Source organism: Euprymna scolopes, chromosome 7 (genome assembly GCF_053919585.1).
Source record: "Euprymna scolopes isolate OS-2025 chromosome 7, ASM5391958v1, whole genome shotgun sequence".
NCBI lineage: Eukaryota > Metazoa > Mollusca > Cephalopoda > Sepiida > Sepiolidae > Euprymna > Euprymna scolopes.
The window spans coordinates 51,969,351-51,980,862 of record NC_136488.1 but is presented as its reverse complement, the minus strand read 5'-3'; the positions used below and the strand labels follow the sequence as shown (position 1 = coordinate 51,980,862).

The 11,512-nt window shown below is 33.0% G+C and overlaps 1 protein-coding gene across 1 annotated transcript; it reads left to right on the top strand.

The window, feature by feature from the left end:
• Nucleotides 1-8,175: 8,175 nt before the first annotated feature.
• On the top strand, nt 8,176-10,625 carry LOC145279742 (histone H4-like). The gene has a single exon (XM_080131041.1). The coding sequence runs from the start codon at nt 8,205-8,207 to the stop codon at nt 8,514-8,516; it is 312 nt and encodes a 103-aa protein (XP_079987167.1). The 5' UTR covers nt 8,176-8,204; the 3' UTR covers nt 8,517-10,625.
• Nucleotides 10,626-11,512: the final 887 nt, after the last annotated feature.

Below are 11,512 nucleotides of genomic sequence, written 5' to 3'. Positions count from 1 at the left end.
CACCTTTTTATTTTTTTTTTTTATTTTTTTTTATTTATTTATTTTTTTTTTTTTTTTTTTATATCTTTCTAATTTTTTTTCCAAACCGTCCGTAAACTGAACAAGTCAGACAACTTAAGAAATCCGTTTTTAAAATAATGAATGGATTCCTGAATTTTGGTATCCACTTATTTTTCATTGCTACACCTTCTCCCTCCACCCAACCAGAAACTCTATTTTCTACTTGTATAAAATCGAGTACTGTTGCCGCCTAGAGCACCCTTTCTTGCCTCTGTAGACCGAAACCGCGTGGGATGCCCTCTCCTTGCAGACGGCATTTCTAGTCTCTCTACTCCTTATTGATTAGAACAGTTGAGCAGCTGCTATGAATGGTAGGTGCTTAACTGTTCCAATCTATAACACTACTTGTAACAACTTCAAGAGCAAATGTTGCGTTTTTTTTTTGTTTTTTTTTTTTTAAATTTTATTACCCTAAAACTCCGTTTCTTTTGAAGTACTATCCGTTTGTGCAACACTATAACATGGTTGCTTCTCGGCTGATCAAAAAATAGTTAACTTCAAGTGCAATGCAAACAAATTAAGCCATCGTCCTAAATCGAATTCTAGTTACTTTCGGTCATTATTAATGTCTTGCCATCCACTGAGGGTCATTATCCTTTATCTTAATTTCTTTACGACCTCGATGAGTTGACCCATTCGCACATATGGCATGTTATTTAATGTAATTACGTTAAATGTTCTCTCTATTCTTTCGGCAAGTGACATTTAACATTACTACTATTTATAGTAATAGCAGTAAAATATCGATGTCTGAAATATTTCTTGGCCTAAAACATTGCGTAAATTAAGTCCACACTTAAATTCCGGCTGTGATTTAATCAATTTAAAACTCATGCGAGTAAAGTACTGGTTCTCTAAGGGTATTCGCCAGCACTATTTTCTCCTTCGCGAGAAGGCCCAACTAACTCGCGTCGCTCAGTTCAACTGTGAAATCTTAGCGCATAAACCAAAGCTTTTAGCTTTGAGTCGGCGATACTTTATATATCAATAGTTACCTCTTGGTACGTGGACTTTCTATAACATTTCAACACACTTTCTACAAAATAACAAATTTTGCCAACCCAGAAACTGTTGCCCTTATTCGCATGTAAGGACAATCTTCTATTGTAGAGACTCCTTACTATTTTCCTTGTCTATACTACATGTCTTTCAGTACTTTGCATCTTTCACAAAGCTGAGAATGATTGTAATTCTACATGTACACTTTACTTTTTGACCTTTAAATTTTATGCCAAAATTCTCTAAACTTGCGTAGTTTAGGCTTTTTCTATAAAAGCCAGTACTTAAAAAATCTACACTGCATAATCACGTTGACACACGGGTTCCCGCTGAATCACCGAAGTTAAGCAACGTTGAACTTGGTCAGTATTAAATGGGTGACCATTTGGACCTTTCAGGTGCTGTATGGGCTCTCCGCTTATCTCTGCATTGTTTCTCGTCCTCCTGGTCTTCTCCTTGCCACTGGACTCAATTACACGTGCTACTGCCCCTAAGAGGTATCCTTTGTCTCTTTTAATACTGAACGGAAGCATTGATTGATTAACCTTATGTCAATTTTGTTCGGATAGAACAAAACTTTGAAAAATCCTTTCCCACTTCCAATATTAATAGAATGGTTTTTATTCAAATTTTCTCTGGTTCTGATAATTTAACTACTTAATGAAGTCACTTTTCCATATAAAACTCCTGTGCGTGTGTTCCTTATAGAAAACTTAACTGATCTGCATAAAATCAGTGTATTTGTATGTAGAATTTAACGGAAAATATTCTCGAATCTGAGGGCGTAACCCCCTTTTTAAAAAAAACTATATTTTAAATGTATTAATTTGGGTGGTGGTCTCGTAATTCTCGCTTCCTTTATTTTGTTTTTAGTCATCACTTTTCATGAGCGATGAATGAAAAAAGGGGAAGAATTGCTTTCTTTAAATATAGCAAAATATCTCGGTACTTGTACAGTTTAGTCAAGACATTAAAAAATGAAAATATCGAAAAGTTCAAATTGTATGTATCCGTTATGGAACGAAGTTTTCCGGAAAAAAAATTCACTTTTTTTTTTTTTTTTTTTGACAGCGACAAAACAATTTATGATACCGAGCAAAATGTTCGACTTTTAGGAAGAAAAGCTAGTATTAAAGATGGGGAGGTGTGTCGGCGCTTTAGTTGGAGTTATCTACCTTTGGCATTTCTAAAACTCAGACAATTTTTTTTTTTTTATTATTTAAGATGGCTGCCTTCAACGCGCTCTCATAAAACGTGTTTTTCCGCTGTAAAAAAAAGAAAAAAAAAAAGTCACTTAAATTTTTTTTTTTTTTTTTTTTTTTTCGGAGAACTTCGTTCCATAACGAATACATACAATTTAAGCTTTTTTCGATATTTTCATTTTTTTTTTTTTTTAATGTCTTGACTAAACTGTACAAGTACCAATATATCTATAACACTTATCGTTGGCTTCGGAGGGGGGGTTCTTTAGTTCGTTTTAAGTGATTTCATGGAAAGAAAATAATCCCGAATCTCTACGTTACTCTCCAGGTGACCCCACCTAAGAAGCCCACGGAAACAATTTTTCTTAGTTTTAAATACGTCTATCGAAAGATCGGAACGAGAATCCCTCCCTATAATTTTCGCCGGTATTCTGCAGTTTTTCTTACGACCTAAACCAGCGTAGTATAAACATCCCCATGTTAAGAACGGCTTTCTGAATAAACACCCCAACCTCGAAAACTATTTCTGCCCATATATCTAATTTTAATCCAATTTAAACTATGCGTAAAACTAATTCGGTGTTTACCACATTTCAAACTTTCAACTATATTAGACGCTAAAATGGATAGTAAGAACAAGTAACGTAATATGGGGCCGTTAACGCAGTTCATAATTAGTGATCCTAATTCAATCCCGAGTAACATCTGGCCTTTTTGCAAGTAGATTGTATTAGATAACCTATTTAGTAAATTCATGTTACTACTTTTCGTAGTTGCCTAGGTCTGGACGTAATTATCCTAATGGTGTTTAGATTGTTTTTACTGTGATCCCCCAGAAGTGTTTAGTTCTCTATGTAGACTAATTGCCATGGGAAGGTTTGGGTCAATCTTTATTTTTCATGCCCCGTTTCTTCAAGTGAAACTATTTTTTTCTCCTTTGTGACGAAAATCTGCATGTTGAGTCCAAGGCCTGTGTTGCTAGCCGTTACACTAATTCAATTTCTAACAGCAGTTTATTAGGATAAAAATAAACTCTACTAGAAGGCCACCCGGCATTGCCCGGTCGTAAAATACGTATAAATATTATATTTTTTAATTCATGCAGATTTCTTTATATACACTATTTTCTATTGATTATTATCCAATATATCTATAATAGTCAACATGGCTGTGTACATTTCCCTACGCAATGACTCTGTCAATTTTAAGTCTACAGACTCGAAATTTGATATACAGAGTACTGAGATTTGGGAAAATCTTTGATCCGTTTTCGGCCAGAAATTTGGCTGTTAAGGGGTCAAAGTTCAACAATTTGACCTTTGGGAACTCTACAAAACTCCTCCGACAATTTGGGGTATAAACAATTGAAATTTTAGATATAGGTTCCTTGGACATGGATCTAACTTGATTTGAGCCCAAAACAATAAATGTTAAGGGGTCATAATAGGGGTCAAAATTTTAAAAAATTGACTGCTTTTTTTTTCTTTTGCTCAACATACACCTCCAAACACCTGGGCAACGTCGGGCTGAAATGCTAGTACAGTAATAATTTCAAGTTATAACAAATATGACTTAGGTAATATTAACTAGAATCGAAACCAGAATGTTTAGTGCTCCGGCCTTAGTTCTTATTTATCTCTGTGTCGTTACTGTCCGATTTATGAATACGAAACGTTGAAAATTAAGCAACTTTGACTTATGAATGCTGTATTTTGCACAACATAATGTTTTCACTGTTGACCTCTTAACATTTTTGCAGGCTAAAAACTAAATTGAAAGTTGTTATAGGTCCAAATACCCTATATATCGAATTTCAACTTTGTAGACCAAATATTGAGATGGGAGTTTGGTAGACATTTTGTACACGGAGACAAGGTCACTTATATGATCTCCTTGTGCTAGAAAGTTTTTCTTCCGGAAACATACACAATTATGTAGAAAGTATGCATAATTAGAATTCAGCGTAATAGTGAAATGAAAGCAATGATCTAATAGAAATCATAAAATATGAATAAGTAATTTATGCTCGTTTCTCAAAGGAATATGTAAATTAGTTAACTTTCATGTAGTCGCTCGCATATCCATGACCGATTGTATTAAGTTCGTTTTAATAATTTTGGAATAGAAAAAGTAAGCTTTTAATATCGATGTCAGAGCGAGAAGAAAAAAATCAACTTTAAGGGATGTAGATAATTTATTTTAACGCCTAGAATATTTTCTTTTTTGTTGAAGTAATAAAATCAAAGAAAACAAACATATATAATCGAAGTAGTGCAGCCGAAATGCCATTAAAAATTTGAAAAATGAGCGAAACCAACGACGTCTTTTTGTTCAAGTAATAAAATCGAAGAACTCAAACTTGTATTGGTCCTGGATATGGCCTTAAACTATATCCAGTGGTGAGGCCCCAGCTTGCGGGCTTTAAGGAGTGTGGAGCCACCCTTTAATTGCCATTGCTCACAGGTACACTCTGACCCGGAGTGGCAGTACCTGTAAGGGTCCCAACTATGGGTTAAATAGAAACTGACTTGAAAACAACATATATATTCTATGAAAAAATCTTTCTTCAAAATCTTTGGATTCGGCATTAAATAACCTGAAAAGGGTTGATATGCCGTACAACAAAAACAACCAACCAAGCAAACTTGTATTTCAAGTTGTGCATGAATAAAATTATGAAGAACTTCCACTTTTAAAAGACATTTAGTTTTATGTGATTTAAAGATTCTAACTTGTGCCTCTGAAATCATTAACGGTGGAACTTGGGTAAGACAGTTATTTACGACGACAGGTCAACAAAAAACTTATAACTATGTCATTTTCAAGTCAAATCAAAACAAGTTTTTGTTTCCAGTCTTCTTAAATAACTGATAGTAAAGCGGTAAAGAATAATTTTCTTACTGAAACCATTTAACTATATCACAGTATATCTTTGTTGTGGTCTTTTCTTGGGTTTGCTGGATATAACGCTTAAAGTCTAGCTGTTCATAAATCGCGTGAAAAGGTTTGGGCGGAAGTGCAAAAGTGTTGTGGCCGAATAACGCATCAATCGCTCCGTGAGTGAAAATAAGCAAGTGCAAAAGAAATTGTGTAACTGCTACAACATTACTAAGAAAAATTGCAATGTGCATCGTGTCGGGGATCTTATCTTACTTCGAATAAGCTATTTTGAATATTTGGTTAGGGTTTACGTGTAGAGTAAAGTATGCCGTGTCAGGTTGTTATGACAAAGCCTTACAGAGAGACTGAAGACACAAGAGTGTATGTATATATATATATATATATATATATATATATATATATATATATATATGTATATATATATATATATATATATATATATATATAATGGCAGTAGAGTTTAGTTTCCTAGAACTACATCCAATGAAACAACATGTGTCTACAAAAAAGTGCTCTATGTGTAAACAGAGCAGGTATATTAAATTTATTTATACAAACATGTATGCACATATGTAGCCATCAATGTTTGTGTAAATATATATATATATATATATATATATATATATATATATATATATAGATATATACATGAAATATAATACTCAATTTGTAAAACAAGAAATACGTAATAACAATGATAATAATACCTGGGAAGCTGTATCAACGAAACAGACATACCAGACTTGATCCACAAAGGAATAACTACATAAATACAAAAAATACTGAAAAAGGAATTGTCCCAAGCAACTAAACGCCAATTACATGCTTACTAACCATGTGGAATATCCTAGCGGCACAACAAGAATCTACCACTCTCTAAATAATCTAAAGAATAGAAAGGATACCAGAAAAGGAAAAGAGAGATACAGAATTTGTTATACACACAGATAAAAATACACAGAAGTAAATTAAAAAATAAAAAGAATAGCATGGTCGACTACACGGACCCCCCCCCCGAAAAGTGAATGCTTAAATGTATACAAAAATGTCACCATATAATACTAAAGTCTTTAAACCTTTAAATTTTCGACCATTTCTTATTAAGAAAGCAATAGAAACATGGAGACTGGAATTAACAACTTAAAGACAACCCATGATTCAGATAAGTAATTTGAGATGTGTATTTCAAGGAAACTCTCCATTATCACTCCTTTTTATCAAAGTCATAATGCAACTCAACAATATGCTCGCGTAATGTGATACTAGATTTACAAACACAAAACCAAGAATAAACAACCTTATGTATATGGACGAGTTCAAGCTGTTTCCAAAAAGCAAAGAAAAGACCGAAAAAGATGATAAACACAACCGGAATCTTCAGTCATGACATGCAAATAAAATTTGGAATGGAAAATGTAATGGGAAAATTGAAGGCATCGGAGGCCATGAAACTGCCCAACCAAGAGACGAAAGCAATTGGCGAACATGGTAACTATAAATATGTGGGTATTATGGAAGCGAGCACGATCAAATCAACAGAAAAGAAAGAGAAGATTGGAAAAGAATATCTGAAGAAAAACAAGAACACTAGAAATTAAAACATATAGCAGTAATCTAGTAAAAGGGATAAACACCTGGGTAGTATCACTAATAAGATATTCTGGATCATTCATAGACTGAAATAATAAAGAACTGATATATCGAGAACAGGAGACAAAGAAACTAACAACCACGTACAATGCACTGAACCCCAAGTATGATACTGTCCGACTCTATGTTAGAAGGAAAGATGGAGGCTGGAAAGTATAGAAGACAATAAATATAACAAAAAGTGTGAAAAAATGCATAGCCCTAATCACAAAAAGGCTAATTACCGCAGCAAAAGACACCATCAAAATGAGCAATAGAGAGAACAGAGAAACAAAAAAATAAGATGAAAAAAGATAAGTAAAGAGAAACAGCTTATAAGGACGATTCATAAGAAGGACTAGAAGGGAAATTGATGAAATAATCTTGACATGGCTACAAAAAGGATATTTAAACAGAGAAATGGTATTATTGCAAACAACAATACAGAACAATTCAATTAGAACTAACCATATCAAAGTTAAGATAGACAGCCCCCAGGAAAACCGCTAATGTAAACTCTGCAGACAAAGAGACGAAAGGAAAATAAAATTGATTGCAGCAAACTATCCCCCAATATATATATATATATATATATATATATATATATATATATATATATATATATATATATATATATAAACAAATATAATTATATGGGGAAAATCCTGCTAGATCGTAGATTTTGTCGTCCCAACAGCCCATAGGGTAAAGATTAAGAGGATAGAAAAACGAAGCAAATACACGGAACTTTCCACAGAACTGAAAGGATATTGAACCTGAAGATAGTCAATATAATGTAAATAATAATGAGAGCATAAGGGAACAGTGCACACAACCCTAGAAAAGTGTTGAAAAAGATTAGAATCCAAAGAAATGCTAAGACTATACAATGTACGACAATGATTAAAACAGCTGAAATCTTAAGGAAGATCCTCGAAAGCGGAAACCAACTAACATAAAATGCGAAATCTGCCCAGATATATGGAAGTTGTAGTAAAATTAAAACGAAAGCATTAACAGCACACGAACCAAAATGAACTAAAAATTTTAGAAATTTCATAAACTGCCCCCCCCCGAAAAAAGTTCGATGTACATTTAGATATTAATAATATTTTAATTAATAATATTTTAATTAATAGGGATTTTTATTTAATGAAAAAATGAGCACAACTTTAAACATATTCAACTTCGTTTATCAATAAGAAAAAAAACAAAATTATTATTCACTTATTTGTTTTTATTTAGAAAACCCATATTCAAATTTCGTTAGCTTTTGATTGGTTAACAAATAGCGATTTATATCATGTGACTTTCTCTTTTTTCATAGAATCTTACGATATTTAATTCGAACCGTATAAATAGTCATGTTTCCTGAAGCGATAAGCATTTCTGTTATACAAGCGAACAGCTGACATGTCTGGCCGCGGTAAAGGAGGCAAAGGTTTGGGAAAAGGAGGCGCCAAGCGTCATCGGAAAGTTTTAAGAGATAATATCCAAGGAATCACGAAACCGGCAATTCGTCGACTGGCTCGCAGAGGTGGTGTCAAGCGGATCTCTGGTCTCATTTATGAAGAAACCCGTGGAGTTCTGAAAGTTTTCCTCGAGAATATTATCCGTGACGCCGTCACCTACACTGAACACGCGAAGAGGAAGACTGTCACCGCCATGGATGTAGTTTATGCTCTTAAAAGACAAGGAAGAACTCTTTACGGATTCGGAGGATAAAATGAAGAATCACAACCAATGTCTTAAAAGATGTTTCTTACTGTAAAATTTCTGGTTTCTGAAGGCGAACTGCCCTTTCTCCTTACCGTGTTTAACATTTGATTAACTCCCTAAAATTTTTTGATTTTAAAACCAATCTGTGGGACTGAAAAAAAAAAAAGGGGGGGTAGGTGCCAAATTGCGACTGGGTTGATCTTTTTTCTAAACTCGCTATGTAATGAGAATACCGCTATAACATTTTGAAATCGTTTTCTTTTTAGTGTAAGTTTTTCTGTTAACCGGAAGTTAATGTTTTAGCCTTGACATTTTTATCTATCGCTTTTTTGTAACGATTTTTATTTTTCAGGCCGTTTAACTCTAATCGCATTCATAAAGTATTTTTTTTTTATAAACTTATCGTTTGATCATCTTAAAATTTTTTTTTTGTAAATACTCTAGCAACTATGCTGGATCTATATATAACTTGCGAAACGTTCTAACATATACATATAATTTTCAGGTGTTTAAACTTTATTTTTAAAATTGCGCTAAGCTGATTCTGTACAGCCAACTAGATCAGTAATAATTACATGTACCAATGTGATTATCTATAGCTAAATATGTAAAAGTATGTGCTAATAGCTTTCAAGTTTGGGATTTCCATATTTCATTTCTGAATAATTACGAACATGGGCCCAAAAGTAATGCCTCCTATTTTGTATTCCACCAGAATGGATTGCAAATTGCATTATGACGGAACCTCTGCATTTATTACTTAAAATTTTAATCTGCTACAGTTATTAATGTGAGACTAAGAAAGTAACTTCTGACATGGCCACATGTCATTAAATTCATGTCAAAAGTGCATAAGGATGGTGATAACACGTAGAAAATAAAATTCTGGAGCAGAAAACGTCGCTTGTTTTAATGGCATCAGCCCTATCTTCGTAGCCCTTCAACTTGAGTTTAAAAAAATAGGCTTTACTTTTGGAACGACCCTCCTATTTTAAGGTATAGTTATAAAATAAATCAAAAGGTTTTGTAATTGAGAAAAATTAAACTTATCCGTCAGACAAAAACTTCCATACAATCAACATGGATGGGGAAACCATCGAAAAGAAACGTAGAATTTCGTTAAATCACAAATAGCATATTGCAAAAAAACAAAACCATCCTTATTTGAATGTCTTGTGTATCAGTACTGTTTAGTTATTTTGGATAGATTTAACGACGTCAATGTTTATTCATAAACATTATTCTAGCAAAATAAATGTTAGGCACTAAACATCTTACATTTTAGTTCTTTTAGAAGATAAATAGTATCTGCACAGTATTGTAATGTTCTTAAAAAAAAAAAAAAACTTCGCTTAAAACGACGGTAAATTAATTTAAAGCATCTCCTCGTGAAACTTTAAAGTTAACACTCCTCAACAACTTGCTCGATTTCAAGCAATCGAGTTCATTATGGAAGACCATGATATAACTTTAAATTTCTTTTAATTTAAGTTTGTTTTTTTTTTTTTTTGTTTTTTTTTTTACAAAGGAGTCGCCAATCGAGGATAAGGGTTAACGAGTGTACGGTAGTCAATGAAAAATGTCGTAATCATCGTTAGTGGAAATTTGGTAACTTGGATTACTTAAGGTGACCGCTCATCAAGGACTTGTTCACGTAGGACTTTAATAAAATCCATGAAATAAGTTTAACCTCTGCATTTATTTTTCTGGACTATTTGATATAATACACTAGTCTAGTGAATACTTTTTTTTAAATTTTTTTTTTATTATAAAAAAAATTGTTATTGAATCAATGCCATTCCCTCTTGTACAGAATAGTTCCACTCGCATGACAGAATTCATCTATATGTAATAATAATAATACGCTTCCTGTTCGTGCGTACATTATCACTTTTTACGCAAATTCTAAAGAGGTCGTCTAATTAGCAAAGACGGTGATTATGTAAAATATACGACATTCCTATTCTGACACGTTATATCAATGTTTATTTGGCATATCTGTTAAAGATGTTACTAATAATTAGGTTAAGTTAGTGTGTGGGATAGGATAACAAAAATGGAGAAAGTTATTCCAAAGTCCAGAAGAGTTAGTTCAAAGGCTGGTAGAGTTCAAGTTATTTGAAAGTAAGTCTGTGTAAAAACCGGTTCAAAGGCTGACAAGCTTGACAACCTTGGATAGTGAAGTCTTCATGTCGACGCCGATAGCCAGAGAAAAAAAGGCAGAGTTGATTTAGGCATCAAGGGAGTTTATGGGTTGAACTGGGCGACATTGGTTGGCTATATGAATGGGCCTTTTTGCAGCTTACGAAATCGGGCAGGATCGATGCCCTCGCTCGAATACTGTCAGGAATCGGTTCTCGCATAATAAATTGATAAGTTCCAATCAACATTGAGTGTTTGCTCTAATTAGCGTCCGGCTTACAAATTAAGCTAATATTTTGGACAACTTTAATAACAGCTGCAGTTGTAATTACTACTGCCATGCGGTTAATGATAAATTTTACACGTTTCAGAATTAATTATTCCAAAATTAAATTATGTCGGTCGATCAACTAAAACACTACATTTGTAAATACATTTGATAGCGTGATATTCGTTTTATTGGTTTTAAGAACATTTTATTAAACGATCGCTGTATTTTGAAAATAATTAATTTGCTACAATTTTGAATAAACAAATGTTTTATTTAAGGAATATTTAGCGGAAAATTATTTTTACGGAAAAAAAAAAGCACTTAATAATATTGACGCTCAGGCCTTTTATGATTTTACAAAAAAAAAAAAAAGGTAATATTAATTTCAACCATAAATTATGTAGAATTTATGTAGAAAGACCCATGGGCTTTTTACGAGGTCCGGCTAAATAATATTCTGCTTGTTACATTTCTTAATCTATATGTTCCGTTTTTGAAAAAAGGCTAACTACAATTTTTGAAGAACAAAAGGTAAAATTCGCGAGAATCAGCGAAACTTTACATACAAAAGTAACATTCAAAGGAAACA

Excerpts from the sequence above, each read along its gene's own strand:
- LOC145279742 (XM_080131041.1), top strand. The coding sequence starts at position 8,205 with ATGTCTGGCCGCGGTAAAGGAGGCAAAGGTTTGGGAAAAGGAGGCGCC.